This window comes from Triturus cristatus, chromosome 10, assembly GCF_964204655.1.
Source record: "Triturus cristatus chromosome 10, aTriCri1.1, whole genome shotgun sequence".
In the NCBI taxonomy this organism is placed as follows: domain Eukaryota; kingdom Metazoa; phylum Chordata; class Amphibia; order Caudata; family Salamandridae; genus Triturus; species Triturus cristatus.
The window spans coordinates 1,032,326,709-1,032,346,474 of NC_140593.1; the positions used below are offsets into that span (position 1 = coordinate 1,032,326,709).

Consider the following 19,766-nt stretch of genomic DNA (forward strand, 5'->3'; position numbering starts at 1 on the left):
TTTACACCGTTTAAAAAAAGGTCTCTTTCTGGACCAAGGGTTACCTTTTAGCAAAATTTGGTGTAATTCAGTTCAGCAGTTCGGGCTGTAGCCGTGTCTAAATTTTCCTGACATTGAGAAAACACGTTTTGGGACCCCCATTTTATTTCGGCCCCCGCTTGGTGAATCACCCCAAATCTTTCAAGACAGGAGCTGACCGGAGCACCGCACAAGTTTGGAAAATTTTGCGATGATTCCTCAAACGACAGCAAAGTTATTGGGAAAACAAAAAATGCTTTTCCTATGGAATATAGGTCCCAACTATAACTATTGGCAACCACCAGTAGGAAATATATATATATATATATATATATATATATATATATATATATATATATATATATATACATATATATATATATATATATATATATATATATATATATATATATATATATATATATATATATATATATATATCCAGTACTCCTTTTCTTAAAAAGGCACAGACTCCTCTTATTTGGTGCAAATATTCATTTATCTTTCGTGCTGTGCCACCATGACACGTTTCAACCCTCCATGGGCCTTGATCACATGACATGCCACATTTTGTCTCCCCATTTTTAAAGTGACAAGTTCATGATTAATTCATGAATCCGGAAAACAGACTACCCATCTGAACTCTATTATTGCACTTCATGTTTTAACAATCTTAATAGCTTATTCATTTTTTGGCAGATTTTTAAATATTTACCATTTTATAAATATCTAAGATTTGTTTAAAAAACAAGAACTATGTGCAAAACAATGCAATTTAACTGTTTAAATACATTTAGTTAGCAAAACACAGAATTTGATTTCTTAATTTTGATCTTAGGTCTGACGCATACAATTCTAAAACCAAATGTACAATTCCCAAAATTACTGTATAAATACATTTTTACAGAAATACAGTCATTCTTTATATAAATATGTCCGATGCTTGAAAGCATACAGTTAAGATCACGACATATTGAACTATGTGCAAATTACGCAATTATTGTATGACTGTATAAATACATTTAATTAATTTGTACATAGATAAGGCATTTTTGAATATCATGTCTCGGTTATTTCTTCACTTGGGTTTTCTCTTGCATCATCCCCAACCAGACCTAATCTGCCTTAGATAATGTTAAAAAAATAATTCTTGATGGCAATATAGCTATGATGTTTGTTATTTGTACAGTGCAAATAATAATACAAAACAGTGCAATTAATGTTTAAATGTGTTCTGCGTTCCTAATACTACCAGATATGAACACACCAATAAAGTGCCATTGTGCATTAAAATGTTTATTGTGACATGAGCCCATGTCACAAACAAGAGAAAAAAGGGGAAATATTTTTATATGGGTAAGAGACTCAGCGTGTTAAAACCTTATAGTATTAGTTCTCTGTTTTTCTATTTCATTATGTAAACGGTACGATTAAGAAAACTGCTGTTAAAGCCAAGTGTGCAAATCTTCTGTAGTATGCAGCCCTTGTGGGCTCTTACTATCTAATTCAAGGATATATCTGGTTTCTAGTCTCCTTAGTGTAGCATCCCTGTTCCCTCCTCGTCTTAGTGGGGGAACGCTGTCTATCACATAGTATTTCAGATGGTCTAAGTTGTTTGCATGGACCTCTCTAAAAGGCCACCGGATACGTAGTATCATTATTGGTTGTGGCTTGTATGTGCTGGAGTATTCTCTTGTGGGCCTGCAGTTTTGTGCTTCCCACATAACGCAGTCCAGCACGTACACAGCGAACTCTGTTTTACATATTAGAAACTTCTCAATTACAGTCGGGCTATCCTTGAATGGTGTTTGATAAGGAGTCTTGCTTTCTCCATATTTGCATGCCTTGCATGACACACATCTCACAAAACCTTTGCGGTTGGACAGCCAGTTTGCATTTCTTCTCACTTCCAGACTGCTGCTTACTAAGCAATCCCCTGTGATTGAAGCCTGTAGTGGGGTTGATGGCATTCTCTTCCCTATAACAGGGTCCTTTTGCACTAAATGACAATTCTTTTTTACTATTTTTCTTAGGCTGTCTCTTTGTTTGTTGTTTGTAAGGATCAGTCTAGGGCTGCTTTCAGTGGTTGCTATGCTTGATGTTTGATTGATTTTGCTAGCTGATGACTTGAACAACAGGTCATCACGTGGTTGGGCTTTCGTTTGGCGGATTGCCTCATCCACCGTTAGCTCTGAGTAGCCTCTGGCCAAAAAGCAAGATTTACACTCCTCCTGTTCTTTTACTAGGTCTAGCTCCCCGCTGCAAATCCGCTGTATCCTCAGCATTTTACCATTCGGTATGCTATTGATTGTGTGTTTGGGGTGAAAGCTGCTGGAATGTAGCATGGTATTGCCAGCTGTGAGTTTGCGGTGCAATCTTGTTTCTACCCTATTGTTAAGCAAATAAACCTCTACATCAAGGAAGCAGATGGATAATAATAATAATAATCCACATTTGTAAAGCGCGAACAATCACCGGTAAGGGTCTCTAGGCGCTGGGGGCCGTCGGGAAGATTAAGCAAGCTATTACCCAGAGTCACAAGGTGCTGGGCTAATCTGCTGCCAGTGCCGGGGATCGAACCGTGATCCCCAGATTCCGGAGTCAGTCGCCCTGGTCGCGGCGCCACACCTCTTCACTAATATCATGCATGAGCTGTAAATTTATGTAATTGGTATTCAGCATATTGATGAAATCCTCTGCACTTTGTTTGTCACCATGCCATATCACAAATAGGTCATCTATTAAACGAACCCATTTTAATGCATTTCTGGCCAATATGTCCGCATATTTTGATTTTACGACCATCTCCTCCCACCATCCCATGTGGAGACAGGCATAGCTAGGTGAAAAACCTGTGCCCATAGCTACGCCTCTCACTTGGTGATAAACCTGTTGCTGAAATAAGAAGTAGTTATTATTCAAGACAAATTTCGTTAGCTCTATCAACATTTTGTTATGGGAGTGGAATTCTATTGGTCTCAAGCCTAAAAATGTACTAATGCTCTTCTTCCGTCGTGGTGATGGATTGATGTATATAAATTGCAAACATCCATTGATAGTAATAAATAATCGCTTTGCCACTGAACACCATTCAGATATATACACAAATATATATTTAAAGTTATGGTAATGTATAATAGTTAAAATGTGATCTATTTACTCCTATATTTTGACAATATTGTGGTGTTTGGATTTTTATAGACAATATTTTTGACTTTAGATACGCAGTATGTAACGTCGATGTTTATGTGCTCGATATTTTTGGAGTAATATTTTTGTAGGTCATCATTGCCATACAACCAGAATAATCATTGTAGAGTAAGCATGATATCAATATAATGAGCCATTGTATCTATGTAATTAAGGTCCCATTTAAGGATAAAAATGTCATCTGAATTTTACTCCATTAAAAGGGAAACTTTCTGAAAAGAAGCACCACTAATCCAATAAGTTCTTTCATCTTACATACATTATCTTACTCCTGCTGACAGAATGGATGGCTTGTCACTACCATTAGTTTATGTGACTTTATTGAGTTCCCCCATAGCCCCAAATATAGATCACATCCAATTCTATATGTTTGGTAGGGTGAGATTTGTGTGTGTGTGTGTGTGCAGATGTGAGTGTGTGTTGCACATGTGGTATGTGAGATGCCTTCTTCTTTCTACATTCCAGCCTCTTTGCTCCCGTAGAGCAGGAATTTTCTGTCTCAAAAAAACAATTTTTTAACCCTTCCTTAGTCTTTTTCCTCCTTTTGCTGTCCCTGCTTTCCTTGGTCTATTGCGGTGTGAACTCCTGATTAGTGTATTTTGTAGATTCTGGCGAGCAACATTTCCAACTTTCTATTTCACTTTTAAATGTGCCAAATTTGTAAGGCATCATCATGGGTGCTGTAGTTTTCCTGAGAAATGTTTACCTTGTATGAGAACACTCCTGCAGTACTGGATGAAAGAGCTGTTCTGTCTCTCCACCACCCCAATTGCAGATCTAAGGACCACTTGCAGATGGTCTGGAGTTAAAAAATGTGCTGACAGGGGGAAGCATGGCCATCTTTCTGGGTATGGTGCAGCACTGCAGATCAACACATTAAGAAGTCAGATAGGGGAAGAGGTGTGTCATCTTAGAAATTAGTCCTTCGATGTCATAGAATCAACTGGCTTTGATTTTGGGCAGCACTTTAAGACATGCTTAATGCTCCATAAGTTTTAATATGGACAGTAGTAGATTTTGTAATCTGTCTAATGCATCTCTATTCTCTCTCTAACTCTGGGCCTTATTTTGAGTTTGGTGTAGTAGAATACTTAACAAAAGTGACACGTTTTGTCTGCCGAATTTAGGAAGCCATTGACATCAATGCACTCTTTTTTTAAATATATCTATATTGATTTTATATGATGGACAAATAAACCACATCAATTCACTCTTAACATGGTGGATGGGACATCTGCCACTTTGTGAAAATCAATTCAATAGCATAAACCAGTGAGGGATGGAGGGAACAAATGCATGAGTAATCCCTTTGTGCAGGGATGTTAAGAAAGCATATTGATCCAGAGGGTTCAGGAGGGTCTTGAACTATATAGGCAGGGAGATTAGTAAACAGATACAACTTTTTACAATGCAGATCCTCCTACACAGTCTCCAGCTCCTTAAGCTTCTGACATCTCCTTTTAATGGAAGGGATACCTATTTGCAGTGTTTTCAGAGTAACCGACTCAGATGAAATCCTTTGGTTATAACAGCTTACAAACTTATTGACCTAGATCATGTTCCCTCCAGGATTCCGCCAGCCTCTCTGCTGACCTTTTCACAGGTACTCCCATCCTTCCAAGCACCCTCTTTGTTGGTGCCCCAGTCAATTCAGCCCCCATTCACTGCTCTTAGAAATCCTCCTGGATCGGAGGACTCCATTCCAGGGATTAGCAATACTAGTCTTCCATCTATAGTGCTTTCGGAACGAGGCCCCAAATAGCACCTGAAAGTTGTTTCCCAGCCTTGAACACCCCCTACTGTGGCTCTGATGTTCCTGTCTCTGACCGTTTTTCCTGATCACATTTATGTCAAGACCAGTATCTTCATCACAGTCTTAGGCTAGCTGGCTGGCAACTTCTCTATGTGTGCACTCTAGACTTCTGGCCAAGAGCCTGGCTCTTTGGAGTCTCTGTATTAAGGACTGTGTCACCAATCTCTGGAGTCTGTGCTCGGGGAGATGCTTAATTCTATTCCCTTTCAATTATCCTTGCTGGATGTTTGATCAGATTACTCTATGAAGAGTGTTATTGTGAATTTGAGGGCCTTTCTGTAGATGTTAAAGAGATGATTTTAAAAAAATTATTATTGTTGTGGGAATGCTTATTATTGATAATCTACATAATGCAGAATTGCACTCTTTAGGGGAGAGACTCTCCACCAGCTATTGAGTAGGACATGCATGTAGTACACATCACTAAAATTAGTAGCTTCTTGAAGCTGCTGTGACAATTGCCGCTGTCTGTTTACACAGCACTGGATCTTGGTTTATTTATCATTTAAATTTGCTACACAAGCAAAAACAGATAATTGAATCCATGAGTATCACTGTGTACTTGAAGTCATTAATAATTATATTTTCTGATGCTAAAATACAGAATCATCTCCTCTCTGTGGGCCACAATGTGACACTGGAAATATGATTCTTACTTGTCAATGGATCCCTGTTTCAATCAGCATATGCCGCAGTTATACAGCTCATATTTGGGTTGTTATTGATCCACAGCTGGCGCGTACTACTGGTCAATTCTCTGCATCGTCAAATCCACACTCCAAAAATGTCCATCAAAGGACTGGCACTATTATCATTGTTTCTCTTTTGCAGTATTTCAGTGGTGATCCTGGGTGAACAAATACATTGTTTAAGGAGTAGTACTTTTTGTCTTTGTGTTAGAACAAGTCTTTCCATTTATAAATTAGTGCAAGCATACGACTTACCTTATGTTTTTGCCTTGGTTGACAGTGTCCTCTTCCATATCTTCTGATGTGTATCTCCCAGCTGAATTGTCTTTTACTCAAGGGTAACTTCTACCAAAGATGAATGCGACCTTGAACAACAGTATGCGGTAGTAGGCCACTTGCTTGCTTCAGAGTGTGACATTTTCTGCTGTGTTGTGTTTCCATAATTACAATGTGATGCATAGTGCACTATGTCTTTGCTTTCTATCTACTGTGAAATTATTGGGAAGTAGTGTGGCTCATCCTTTATTAACTATAGAGCAGGAGTTGCTAGAGCAATGTGTTGATTGCTATGAATGATTTGTTCTTCTAAATGGTATGTCTGATGATTAGCTTGTAGGTGTTCTGGACTATGGTAACAACTATCATGATTGGCTTGACAATTCTTGTTAAGATAGTTACCTGCTTTTTCCATTGTTGTATGTGTTTATTAACCTTATTATCATCTCTAATTTTCATTAACTGCTTCCATATGATGGGTGTTCAAGAGAATTCCTTAGCCACACAGCAATAATATGGACTTTCTGATGGCAGAAGAGTTGATGATTCAAGTTTATTTGATGGTGATAGGCAATGCTACAAGAACACCCCATGCCGCTTTAACAAGTAACCACCGTCAAATGACACCAAGTCAGCTGACATTGGTGCCTGCTACAAAATACGTTTGTAGAACATCTCAGTCCTCTTGACAGCTGAATATGACCATAAGTGTTTAGAGACACTGAAAGTAGCAGGAAACCCTGAGAAACGGATAGAAGGCTGTAAGGACATCGCAAGAGGGAACAAATTCACCTTAATGTGGAATAAAGGGCCAGGGGAAGTCAAAACATGACCCACTCTACCTGATGGGAATACATGATTTACCCAGACCTGGGTTGTGCCTGTAGGACCTGACAGCACAGAGCCAAGGTTTTTTCAAAGGGATCAAACAGGGTTTTTGGGGCAGGGGGACACAGAAAGCAGGAGATCCCAGAGACTTAGGAGCAGATTTATCAAAGCTTTGCTGAAAAGTCACACAAAGAGAAGCAAAGAAGCACAGACTTGAAAGTATATTTACTTTTCAGCACAAATGCTTATTGCACTAAAAAATATCATTTTTTTCAGTGTAAATGTGCTTCTTTTTGCCACATTGTGTCAAGGGTGGCATTACATGGGTTGTACTTGGACGTTCCAGAGTAAACATCCTTGTTTATTGACACAAAGCTCCATCTATAATCATTGTCAGACCAGGCTTTGTGTGGGAAGTTAAAAAAATTGTTTAGGCGCTGGATTCTGTACTGTAGAAAACCTATGCTAGACATCATGTGTACACCATTTCAGCTTGTTCCACCATGGTGCACCATGGTGTTTGTGCTACAGCGCATGAGAAGAAAGGCGCAAAAAGCTATATTTAGTAAATATACTGCTCATTCCTTCTTCTGCCACACAGTGTAGTAACTATGGGTGCTGCGCTGCATTGCACTGTATTTTAGTAAACCTGTCCTCAATATTCCAATTTCCAGTGACTCTTTGATTTCTTTCCCCAAACATCTGGCCATTTGCTGACTTTTCTAACAATGCATTCTTCTGATAGTGACCTAATTCTGCCCCACCTATCACGTTTACGTAAAATCCTCCTGCAATGCTCCTTGCATCTTTAAGGATGTTGGTGTCCCCAACACTGTACCTTCTCTTCTGCTTGGTTCTGGTATAGCTACTGTTCATAGTGCTGGCTGTAGGTGTGGTACATTCGGCTACCTATGGTTGTTTCCCAGTGCAGTTAAGGGCCTCATAGTATTGTTTACTTCAATATTCAGATTCTGGATGGCAGAACCTAATAGTTTCTGCATTTGCTTTTCTGCTTGGTATTTGTCTTTTGGAACACTTGCTTGCTGCTGAGTGTCTTTCCTGCTACTGTTAGCTTTTGCCATGCAGATCTTCAGACCATCTGCTCAATGTGTCTCCTACCTCCTACTTCCCTCACTCTATGTTTAACCTTTAGATTCACAGGCAGCACAACCCGCCTGGGTCAGCCTGTGCTGTTATGTGCAGCTTTCCAAGAACTGAAGCATGCACCCTGAGCTCTAAACAGACTAGAATCATACAACATCAATCTGGTCTCACCAATCCCACTATGGAGGTTACATAGAAAAACAGATGTATCTTGCTTTATTTCATCTTGGATGTTGCCAGGACAGCACTCTGTTGCAGACAGTCAGAAAATGCAGCCATCTCGTTTCAATATCATTCCATGTGCCTATGTACATTTTTTGCAATATATTCCAAATAATGTTGAAATATGTATTAACAGAAAAAAACATGTGAAGTGTATATGCACTAATATCACTGAACAAATTCCATCTAAAGGCACTGTTGGACCAACAAACTCATTGGGGTCTCTAGAAGTGGTTGACCAATTGAACACTTACTGCAAAGCTACAATGGCGGCCATACAGTCTACATTAAAGTTAAGAACCTGCAAATGAAAATGGAATGTAGTTTTCTCTGTTGTCACATCTGAGCAGAGGAAAACAGATTTGGAATCTGGTACTGTTGAAGTATATGTCAGGGTCAGTGATATTAACTGTATAGTTATGGTTAAATTAAGAATTAAGAAGTGTACAATTTATCAGACTCTTGCTGCATTCCTCGGGTTCCTAATTTTATTTTTAAAATAGATCATTCAATAGACAGCAAAGGTATTCGAATAATTTTTTTAAATGGCACGCCTCTTTTCGGTTGATCTCAAAGTGACAGTTCTCATTATATGCTACACAAAAGCAGAATGTCGCGTAGCTTTTATTGCTTTTCCATTGCCTTTATTTGTGTAGATAAATTCAAGCCTTGGATGAAAATAATAATTTGGAGATAACTTTAGATCATTTTGGACTCTTCTGGCATTGCATTTAGAAAACTAGGTTACAGTTATGACCGTTTCCAAAAATTAATTTTCCAAACATTTAAAGTGTCAAAAATATTAAAATAGTGATTCACCCTGGTCCCTATGTTGTTCTCCTGTCATACTGTGGATTCACTAACTTGCTTGACTAATGTAACGCCCTTTCCCCTGAGTGTTGTTGGATTCTTAGTCCCAGTGCTGGCGACCTCATTGTTTTTGATCCTACACTTATAGGACTATGAAGACAATTAACAGCATTGTCTGAATCCGCTGATCATAGTGCCTTTTAATTAGCATCTGAAGCTGAAAACATGATGTTTTTGACAAATAGTGGAACTGCTCCATTAGAGGTTTTTGGGTTAATAGCACATAGCTACAAAATATTGGTGAATATCCGTAGTTAGATTTTTTGGTTACAGCTAATATGCTTTGGAAAACATTCCTGTCATTAAGACAAGGTGTCTCAATTGAGGCGCTCCGTCTTTATCTATGCTTTATAAATCTTCATTTTAAAACTTGCCCAAGTTATTGAGTGTACAAAGCAAACACAAGGAGATGATGGACGGAGCGCTGAAACTTTTCAGACACTTACCTCCAGTCACAGATCTGGGTTGGATCCATCATCATTCTTTAGCTCACTTCTCCACCTCAGTTCAGACACAGCCATATGCAAATCAGTCTTGACCCTGTGCCTCATGGGAACAGTCCAGCCTGAACTGCCAAGCCAGGTCTTCTCTGGACCGGAAACAAACATCCTTGGACCTGTTTCGGGGTAACACCCCTTATCAGCCAGGCTAGCCTGAATCCAGTGGCTGGGGTGAATGTATGACATTGTTCTGCATCCTGTCCATCAATGGTTCTTTTTATTGAGTATTCAGAATTTATGGAGCCACCCATGATTGTCTGGGATTTCTAAAACACTGGATGCACGTGGAATTTATAATGGAAGCTGCTGGAAAATATAATTGTATTAATTTTCTGAAATATTATTTGCTTAAACTTGGTTTAAAGGGGTTGGTTGTTTTCACAATGACCTTATATAACAATTTCACATGTGAATTGATAGAAATTAAGGTTCATAAATGTGAAAGAGAATAATTTAAACCATCGTTTTACAGCTAAATAAATACAGTTTACTGGATGCTTCACTGCATAGCTTCGAAGGATGAAGTTTTTTCTCTGAGATACTTTAGAGCCAGATGATGACGTTTCTATGTGAATTTTAAGATGTATGGTCGTCTAATTGGTGAACATTTTTTGGCTACAGGATGGACCTATTAATAATGTTAAGCAAAACACCTTATGTTTTAGTTGCATTATAGGCATGTCAGATGTATTTGTCATGTACTCCCACATGAAAGAGATCACTTGCTTCTTCCTATATTTGCTGAACACACCATCATAAAAATCTGCCTGCACCAGCTTCATTGTTATGCAATCCGGACTCTGAAAGAAAAGTGTATAGATTGTTGAGATTTAAAAATATTTTTGATAAGACTAAATGTGCTTCTTAAAACAATATTAATATGGAGAACTTTGCTTTATTAGTAAAAAAAAATGTCCTACTGAAATGCTTGCTTTCATACAGCAAAAACGTCAGAAGAGCATTATACCAAATATGGCATGAAAATTGAAGTTAAGTTAGCCCCTTCTTGCTGCCTGTTGTAAATTATTTGAGTCTGCTTGGATATATTTCCATTATAGAAGTGTGTCAGGGGCACTTTGCAGGGGTAATCATTTCTATAGCTGGATCATTAATTTGTGAATTATGAACCAACCGAATTATAGGCTACAAAATGAGACGATAATATTCTGTTCTGATTGGATAAGGGAGGATTGTTTTCCACTGCCCATTTAGATGCCCATTGATAACTAACACATTAGACAATTTGAGCATCTAGGTGCAGATCTGTAGTGTGTCGTGGCAAACATTACACAATTGGAGGGACCCACAAAGATTCACCTTTCCAACACTGCAGAGATGAAATTGAGAGAGTTAAACGGAACTGGGACTGCATCATGCTACTCAATGGAGGGTGCATATTGGATGACAACAGGACTGATCCTGCCCTCAAAACGCCGGGAATCATGCCAGTTGCTATCTTGGATCTACACAGAAACACATTGATTTGCAGAAAGAAAAAAATAGGTCACCCGAAGTACTAACATGGGTATTTATGTCTCGCAGGTACAAGGTGAGTAAGTGTAATATAACCTTGCCCTTTGTCCAAAGTCCAATGAGCTTGGCAATGCCATGCTCAGCAGTTTATTGCTTTGACTATGGTCCAAAGTATGTAATTAAAAACTTTCAATGTTCACTGAAAACTATTTGTTATGGTCACTAAGTCATTTGTTAGAGACATCCACGGAAATTCTTCCAAGATCTTTAGTTAACGTAAGGTTATGGTTAAGAACAAAACCAAAAACACATTCAGTATCACTGGCTTTGATGAGTAATTCACCAGGAGCTCAAACAATGTGCTCCACATTATTTTCTACATTCTAGATAAAAGTATTATACAGAGTCATATGTATATTTAAGCGATGTACTAATACACTCGATTCAATAATTTGAAGATTACCTCCATTTTCTTCTTCAGTGACTTAATGGGAATTTCAGGACACTTCTCCATATGTATGAACAAACGCCCTAGCATTATAAAGGATGTGCAAAGGCCACACAACCTCAGCACACATACAAAAACATCTACATTTCCAAATGAGAACCAATAGGATTGTGCACTAGTATTTGTATCCTAGAAAGTGACTAAACCATTTGCAACCAATGGGAATTCTAGATATGGTTTTGAAGTGCATGACATGCTTTGTGACCCTCATTTAACACACAACAATTGTTCCATATGGATCTAAATGATAGTTGTTTTTAAAATGTTTCCTTACACACACTGAAAAACTCACATGCAGACATTTTGCCTGCAATGATAATCTCAGCTGTCTCGTGGGACTATTTTCCTATGGTGGCACTAGAACTTACAGTGCATGGGCACGGGCTGTGTGCAGTGGCTTCTGTGGGTATGAAGCCTGGGTACTGGACAAGGCCAACAGAAAGCCTTGTGCCTGAATTCCAATATGCACTACCAAGATATTGGAGAGTGAATTCTCACTATGCCCAGGAGCCAAAGTATATGTTTCATAAAACAAACTAAATCAATGAAATACTGTGTTAAAGTAAAGTTATGGTTTACTACTTTGAAGTCAAAATAATATATGTTATTAAAAACAAAGAAATTCCTCTTAAATATATTCAGTTGAAGGGATGTTATGTTTATGATGCAAAATCTAAAGCCACAGATGTTTGTCAGCTATACTAAGTACATTGTTTCATTCATTTGTGATGGAATATGTCCAATTATGTAATGTGTGAGATCATGAGCCATGTGTTGAGGGAATTATGAATGCACTGTTCACCATAACTGGTGAACTAAGGTGGCGTTTAGGTTTTTTCTTTATTCATTCTTTTGCTTCAACTCTTGTTTTGCCTTACACTATGCTTTAATCATTATCATATATGCATTTTAGCATATTCATTGCACCACAATATGGACTCCTTCTCAACCAGAGGCACACTGAGCGCAGGCGTTTGGGCTGCCTCTGCTCTCATTTTAAAGATGGCCATGTAGAGTTTTGCTGTAAAAGCCTTGATCATTTTCAACGTCAGTGTTTTTTTCTTAAAACAATATTACTAAAAACAACATACATTTATGAGTGAGTATAATAATTAATATAGGTCTCCATATTAACCACAACTAAATTTGCACATTCCTTAGAGACCCCTCAATATTCAGAAAACTAGGCTTAATAAACAAAAGAATCAACAAAGGGCCAGATGTACAAAAATGCATTTACTGGCCGCAAACCCTGTTATTTTGTACCCTGCAGGCTTTGCGACCACTAAATGTGTTTTTTAATGTACTAAACCCACTTAGTAACGGATTATTAGGTCGCTAAATGTGCTTAGGCAACCATACTGAATTGGAATTTGAAAAGGGAATGTTTAGGGCGTTCCTTCCAAATACCGAAGTTTTGTGGCATGTATTAATGTTTTCTGATCAAAAACTGGTTGTAAAACATTCATATTTTACGGACTACTGAAAGGTAGTGGTAACCCACATGCAAACAGGGGCCACGTCCCGTTTGCGAATCGGTTACTCAACCTGTCAGTAGTCATAAAGAAATTACTTCCTCTTTGTGAAAGATCAAAGAAAAATCCTTTGAGGAAAAAGAGCTGCATTAAAAAAAATTGCTTTAACTAAAAGCAACCACATACATAGGGGTCTGCTGACCCCAGCAGGACCCCCATCCTGTGATGGCAATAAATCATAGTGGATCGCGATTTGCGGCCTAACCCATTATTATGCATGAGGTAGGTTGGATTCTCACTCACAACGATTTGAATTTTTAAGAACTGATCTCTTAGTACATAGGTTGAATCTTCACTGGTCACAAAAATTCTGATCATTAATTACGACCAGGATTTTTCATACAGTTAAATGTACATGTGCTCTATAGTTTCTACTGCCCTTGCAGATGCAGAGAAAAAAAAACGAAAAACACACTCCTGCCACCACAGACTCAGCTTAACTCCATACACAGCATGTGACCCAAAAACAAAGCATGCATCATTCAGAAAGGCCAATGCAGGCACAGCATTTCACAAATTACTTTTTTCAGTTTCCATGAACCCCAAAATAAAGAGTGGAGCACCTTAAGCTTTGCAGTTCTAGGCCCAGTCCCTTCACAGCATTTCAAGACCGAAGCTTCTAAATTTGCATGTAATACAAGAAAGCACGGTGCACCCAAACATTGGTAGTTTATCCAAGACATTAAGGGGCATATCAACAACAACCGGCGATAATTATCGCTAAGCGCACTTAGCGCTAGGATAATTATCGCCGGCTAGCGTTGATTTTTATCGCTGAGATAGCGTGCTATTAGCAACGCTTATCTCAATAGCGATAAAAATCCTCACGCTAAGTGGCTAACGTGAGATTATCGCTGGAAACCCAGCGATAATCTCACGTTAGATTGTTGATAGGGACAGACAAACTTAGCCATGATATCCTCCTGCCATAGGATATCATGGCTAAGTCAGAAAAATACCAGACGTAAAAAAGCAGCGTTAACCGCGGTTAGCTCTGCCTTTTTTGTCTCTAACAGGGTTAACGATATTCTTGATAATAGGAGAAATGTTACTTAGCGACATTTCTCCTATTATTTTACTCTGGAACGCCCCCTTTGCATCTCATTAGAGATGCAAGGGGAAGCCCTGAGTAAATGGGTGCTAACATGCAAATTTGCATGTTAGCACCCTGTTGTTGATAGGGTGCTAGTTTTATCTCTGCTTTTTTGGCTTTTAAAGCCAAAAAAGCAGAGATAAAGCCCTTGTTGATATGCCCCTAAATATGGCCCAGGAAAGGAGAGAGCCAGAGAAAGGGAGACAGGCAGAGCGAGAGAATCAGCACGAGAAATAAAGCAAAAGGAAGGGGAGGTGGACAAAGTAAAAGAAAGAGAGGGGGAGAAATGGAGAGAGAAACAGAGTGAGGCAATGAGCGAAGGCAGGGAGAAAGACTGAAAGACATGTAGAGAAAGAGAAAGACGGAGATAGAGCTACATGGGATAAAGTGACATGGAACCAGAGTAATAAAGGCAAGGACAGATATCGAAGGACTGAGAGAGAAAGCCAGGGAGAGGGAACTCCATGTCGACCTCTTTCTTTGTCTCTCTTCCCCACTATTTCTCCCCCTCACTCTATCTACATCTGTATCCGTTTAAATAACAATTTTATCCCATCATCACCTGCGGAGACACGAGTGGGTCCTGGGTACCATCTGACTCGCATCTGCGGGGACAGTACCGGGTTCAGAGAACAACCTGATCCCGCATATTCTCGAACAGCCGCCTCAGCCAAACATCAAAAATAAATGGAACTGCACAAAATATGTAAAGACTTACTCTCATGCAAAGAGGTAAACTCTTTACTAAAAAGGGAACCCTTAGTTTTTTCAAATATCGCATTTTTCTCACTTCTTTCAGCATATATTCGGTTACTACGAAGTCCGAGGCCAAAGAAAGCACCTGGTAAAATGGGGGTACTAAACTTTAAAATGATTCTTTACAATTACATCGTCTAGAAGACAACGAGCACCAAAGACAGATATACACAGGTGCACTTTTCTGCCAACAATCAAATCACACATGTATGCTACACACAGCATCAAAAGATAGAGGGCCTACCCTACCGGCACTATTGCGCCACCAGAACGTCACTTTTTTGACGCAATCTGCCACTGGCATATTTATGAGGCCACGTTACGTGGATTTTCATGGCCTTATAAATATGTGCCCCTTTTACGCGGAAATCTGCGTGAAAGGGGCTTTCCATGGGAGTTGCTGGGGGCATTCCCAGCAACATCCTTGGCTGTTTGACACTGCCCCAGATTTACGAGAAATTGTAAGTCTGAGGCAGCGCCAAAAACATAATCCTCCCCTGGGGAGGTTTAAGGGAGGCATAATAAAGAGAAGTATCTTTAGGAAAAAGCCTTTTGCGATTATTTTTGTGCAGTAAGGTTTCCCTTCCTGCACAAAAATAATCATTCTCGCAGCGCAGGCACTGTTGCACCATGGTGAAAAGGGACCTGCATTGGCACTCGGCAGCCCATTGTGCTCTGGCGCAGGGTAAAAGGACAGGAATGCGCCGTACCTACTAGATACGGCGCACTCCTGCCCTTTACTTCTGCCGTAGGGCAGCACAGCAGCCAGGCCTGCAGCGCTGCCCTACAGCAAAAAACCCGTAAATGAGGCCAGCACTTTTGCGCCACCGGAAGGAACATCACTTCTTTTTACGTTCCGGTGGCGCAATGTGCCACTGGCATATTTATAAGGCCACGTAAAGTCATGTTACACGGCTCTTCATGGCCTTATAAATACGTGCCCCTTTCAAGAAGAAAACTGTGTGAAAGAGGCCTTCCATGTGTGCTTCTGGGGGCTTTCCCAGCATTATCCATTGCTTTTTGGCAGTGCCCCCAATTTCTGAGAAATCCTTAGTTTGAGGCAGCACCAAAAACAGAATGAGGAGAAATATCTTGATTTCTTCTTGTTTTTCCTCCTTCGTATGTGCGTGCATTCTGCAGCACACTCAGGAAGAGGAAAAAGCCTCTTGTGATTGCTTTTGTGCAGGAAGGTTTCCCTTCCCGCCCAAAAATAACCATCCCCGCAATGCAGACACCCTTCCACCATGGTGCAAAGTTGCCTGCATTGGCGCACGGCAGCCCATTGTGTGCCTGGCTCAGGTAAAAAGGACAGGAATGAGCTATATCTTAATAGATACAGCGCTGTCCTGACCTTTTCTTTTGTCGTAGGGCAGCGCAGCGCCGCCCTACGGCAAAAAACCTATAAATGAGGCCCAGAGTCCTCACCGCGGCCACCTACTTCACTCCAAACCGCAGCATCCTGGGGAGTACCAAACATCGAATCCTAAGCTACAGTCTTTGGTAAAGAAACCGATGGCACGCCTCAGTCTACAGCCAACGCTTTGCCAAGAATTAAGAACAAAACACAAGACTTTCAGGAAATCATCAACTGCAACACTGGAAAAACCAGCATCTGCAAACAGGAAAGTCCTTCTGTTCCTCCAACAAATGTGTCCTACAGTTCAGAATACAATATCATCAATATACGAAATATTTGCTCCATCTCAGAACAGAATATTAAAATATTAATTACCAACCAACGGAACTTCAAACACAGCACAGTCACAATTACACAGGAGGTTCATGTAACATATGTAAACCACTCAGCTTCCGTGTAAGTGTGGGTAGATATGTATCACTGAATAAAGCAAAAATAACAGTTAAAGTGAAATTTCAATTTGGTGTTGAAATAAGGTAAAAACTAATTTTTTAAAACCCCAAAACTAACTATAACTTGTGTCCCCAGCGTGTAAGGCGCGTGACCTCACATATTACATCGCTCATGACTTGTTAAATGACATCATTCAAAGTTTGGCTAAAGTTCAGGAACTTTGTGACCGCCGCACCGGAAGACTGAATACATATCTACAAGAAACTGCGATAGGAGGTGCATTCGTCTTCTGTCCCCATCATCACAGCACCAGGTTCGTACTGGGGTGGGGGGTGGGGGGAGTGAGCGAGTGTAAGAGCACGGGGATTTGTAATATTTGGAGAGAGAGTGGGTGTGTGTTTGTGTGTGTGTGTAGGTATGTTTTACTGCACGCTTGCAAAGGGGGATATTCTAAACTTTACTTACATGTAGAAGACATAGCCATCACGTCCCCAAAGACGTTGAACAACAGCAAGGAAAAGCACAGCAGGTGTTCATCCATGATGCAAGGGGCTCTGCTCGCTTGGCACACGCAACGGGTGAAATACACAGCGAGCTGTGCCAGCGCCTTTTATCTACACATACGAGGAAGAAAGGAGCCAAAAAGACGTCTGTCAATGTCATGCACATCTCAGTAAAAATCCTGCATATCTGGCTTGCCCATACTATCTGTTAATACCTAACGGGCTTGCCAAGGTACACCTTTTACCGTAAATGTATCACAGTGTGACGCCTTAGGGGCTCAGCTGCTGACGTGGGTCATACCACAGCCCACACATCTTCATACCTCCACCCTCCACACCCTATGCTGCTATGCCACCCTCCTCGACTAGAAGTGATGCTTCTGCTTGGAAACTGTACGAAGCCAGCCCGACCAGATTGGGCGCTCTGATACATTTCCCCCCTTTTCAGCCCTCGAGGGAAGGGTGGAACTTACAGTCTCTGCGGGTAAAAACTCTATTTTAGGCCTGGCTTCTAAAGCTCTTACACAAGGTGGAAGGCCGCTTCATTAAAGGTCACCAAAGTGATCAACTATCAGTATCACGTCGGGCTCTTGAGACCATCACAATGCAACATTACAATGCAATCCATGTGTAAGTAAGCACTGGCACATTTGAGTTGTGCTTTGTTATTTGTGACCCCTTCAGTGACAGATGCTGCAGTTACCAAGGCTAATGCAATAGTGCAGCATCACTGAGCCTAGTAATTTTGCATCAGTGACCACATAGAGGACATGCATCAATGGGCTGAGTAAGAAGTGCCAGTGCACCCACATATTTCATGCATGAATGGGCATAGTAACGGGAATCAGGTCTACCATACAGCACATGCATCTGTAGGCTTAGTAAGGAGAATCAGGGCCTACTCACAAAGCGTACATTAATGCACCGTGTAACGAGTATCAGTAGCCCCACAGAGTGCATGCATCAATGAGCCTAGTAAGGGACTTCATTGACTCTACAGAGAGCATGCATCAATGAGCCTAGTAAAGGACTTCATTGACTCTACAGAGTGCATGCATCAATGAGCCTAGTAAAGGACTTCATTGACTCTACAGAGAGCATGCATCAATGAGCCTAATAAGGGACTTCATTGACTCTACAGAGAGCATGCATCAATGAGTCTAGTAAGGGACTTCATTGACTCTACAGAGTGCATGCATCAATGAGCCTAGTAAGGGACTTCATTGACTCTACAGAGTGCATGCATCAATGAGCCTAGTAAAGGACTTCATTGACTCTACAGAGAGCATGCATCAATGAGCCTAATAAGGGACTTCATTGACTCTACAGAGAGCATGCATCAATGAGTCTAGTAAGGGACTTCATTGACTCTACAGAGTGCATGCATCAATGAGCCTAGTAAGGGACTTCATTGACTCTACAGAGTGCATGCATCAATGAGCCTAGTAAGGGACTTCATTGACTCTACAGAGTGCATGCATCAATGAGCCTAGTAAGGGACTTCATTGACTCTACAGAGTGTATGTATCAATTGGCCTAGTAAGAGATGTCAGTGGCTCCGCATAGTGCATACATCAAAAGGCATAGCAAAGGGTGTCAGTGGCCTCACACAGATCCTGTATCAGTGGGCTTAGTAACGTGGATCCACACAGTGGATATATCATTCGGCTTACTAAGTAGCGCCAGTGGCCCCAGAGAATGAATACTAGATTTTACATAGTAAAGGGCATCAGTGGCCCCACATAAGAGCAGGTTACTAGTGCCATGTGAAACAAGAGATCAAGTGCTGCTTAAGTAAGCCTATATGGCTTTGTGCAGCAAGAGATCACATGAGATTGGAGCATGTCACCATGGCCAGGCGTGAAAGCAAAAGACACACAGATGATGGACGGAATGCAGAGTAAATCAAACATTCTCCCCCAGTCAATAGATCTGGGTTAAATCCAACATTCTTTTGCTCACCATGCCACCCCAGTTCAGATCCAGCCTTATGCAAATCCCTCTTGACCCTGTGCCTCATGGGAACAGTCCAACCCGAACTGCCAGGCCAGGTCCTCCCTGGACTGGAAACAAGCATCCTGGGACTTGTTTTGGGGCATCAACCCTCATCAGTCAGGCTAGCTTGAATCCAGTGACACAGTGAGCCCAGCCAGGCATGGCAGTAAGACTGTATTAAAGATGACACCAGGGCATTTCCCATCAAGAGATGATGACAAAAGTACGGTGTTCCTAGGTGGCAAGTTGACCACCCGGTGAGTACTCAGAGTTGCAGTGCCGGCTCGGCGAGGAGCAGACCCATATGATGAAGCATGACACCTAGCTTGCTGGGTGTGTGAGGGTCCTAGTTCCGAAATGAAGTATTCCCCACCTCCCCACAACTCTGAGTACTCACCGGGTGGTCAACTTGCCACCTAGGAACACCATACCTCTCTAGTCTTCTAGCTTTACCCAGGGCAAGTAAGGGGGCCCTTTATCAAGCCCTTATTGTTCCCTTTGTTGTTGACTAATGATGACAAAAGTAGCAGGTCAACAGGGCCATGAGCATCAAGACACCATCT

The 19,766-nt window shown here is 40.7% G+C and overlaps 1 protein-coding gene across 1 annotated transcript in view; it reads right to left on the reverse strand.

Moving 5' to 3' along the window:
- Positions 1–17,272, reverse strand: part of LOC146796476 (uromodulin-like) — a 583,380-nt gene extending 566,108 nt beyond the window's left edge. Inside the window, exon 1 of the mRNA XM_085629079.1 lies at positions 17,171–17,272. Coding sequence (XP_085485205.1) covers positions 17,171–17,246 — 76 coding nt within the window. The 5' untranslated portion in view covers positions 17,247–17,272. The remainder of the gene's footprint in view (positions 1–17,170) is intronic.
- Between the last annotated feature and the right edge of the window lie 2,494 nt (positions 17,273–19,766).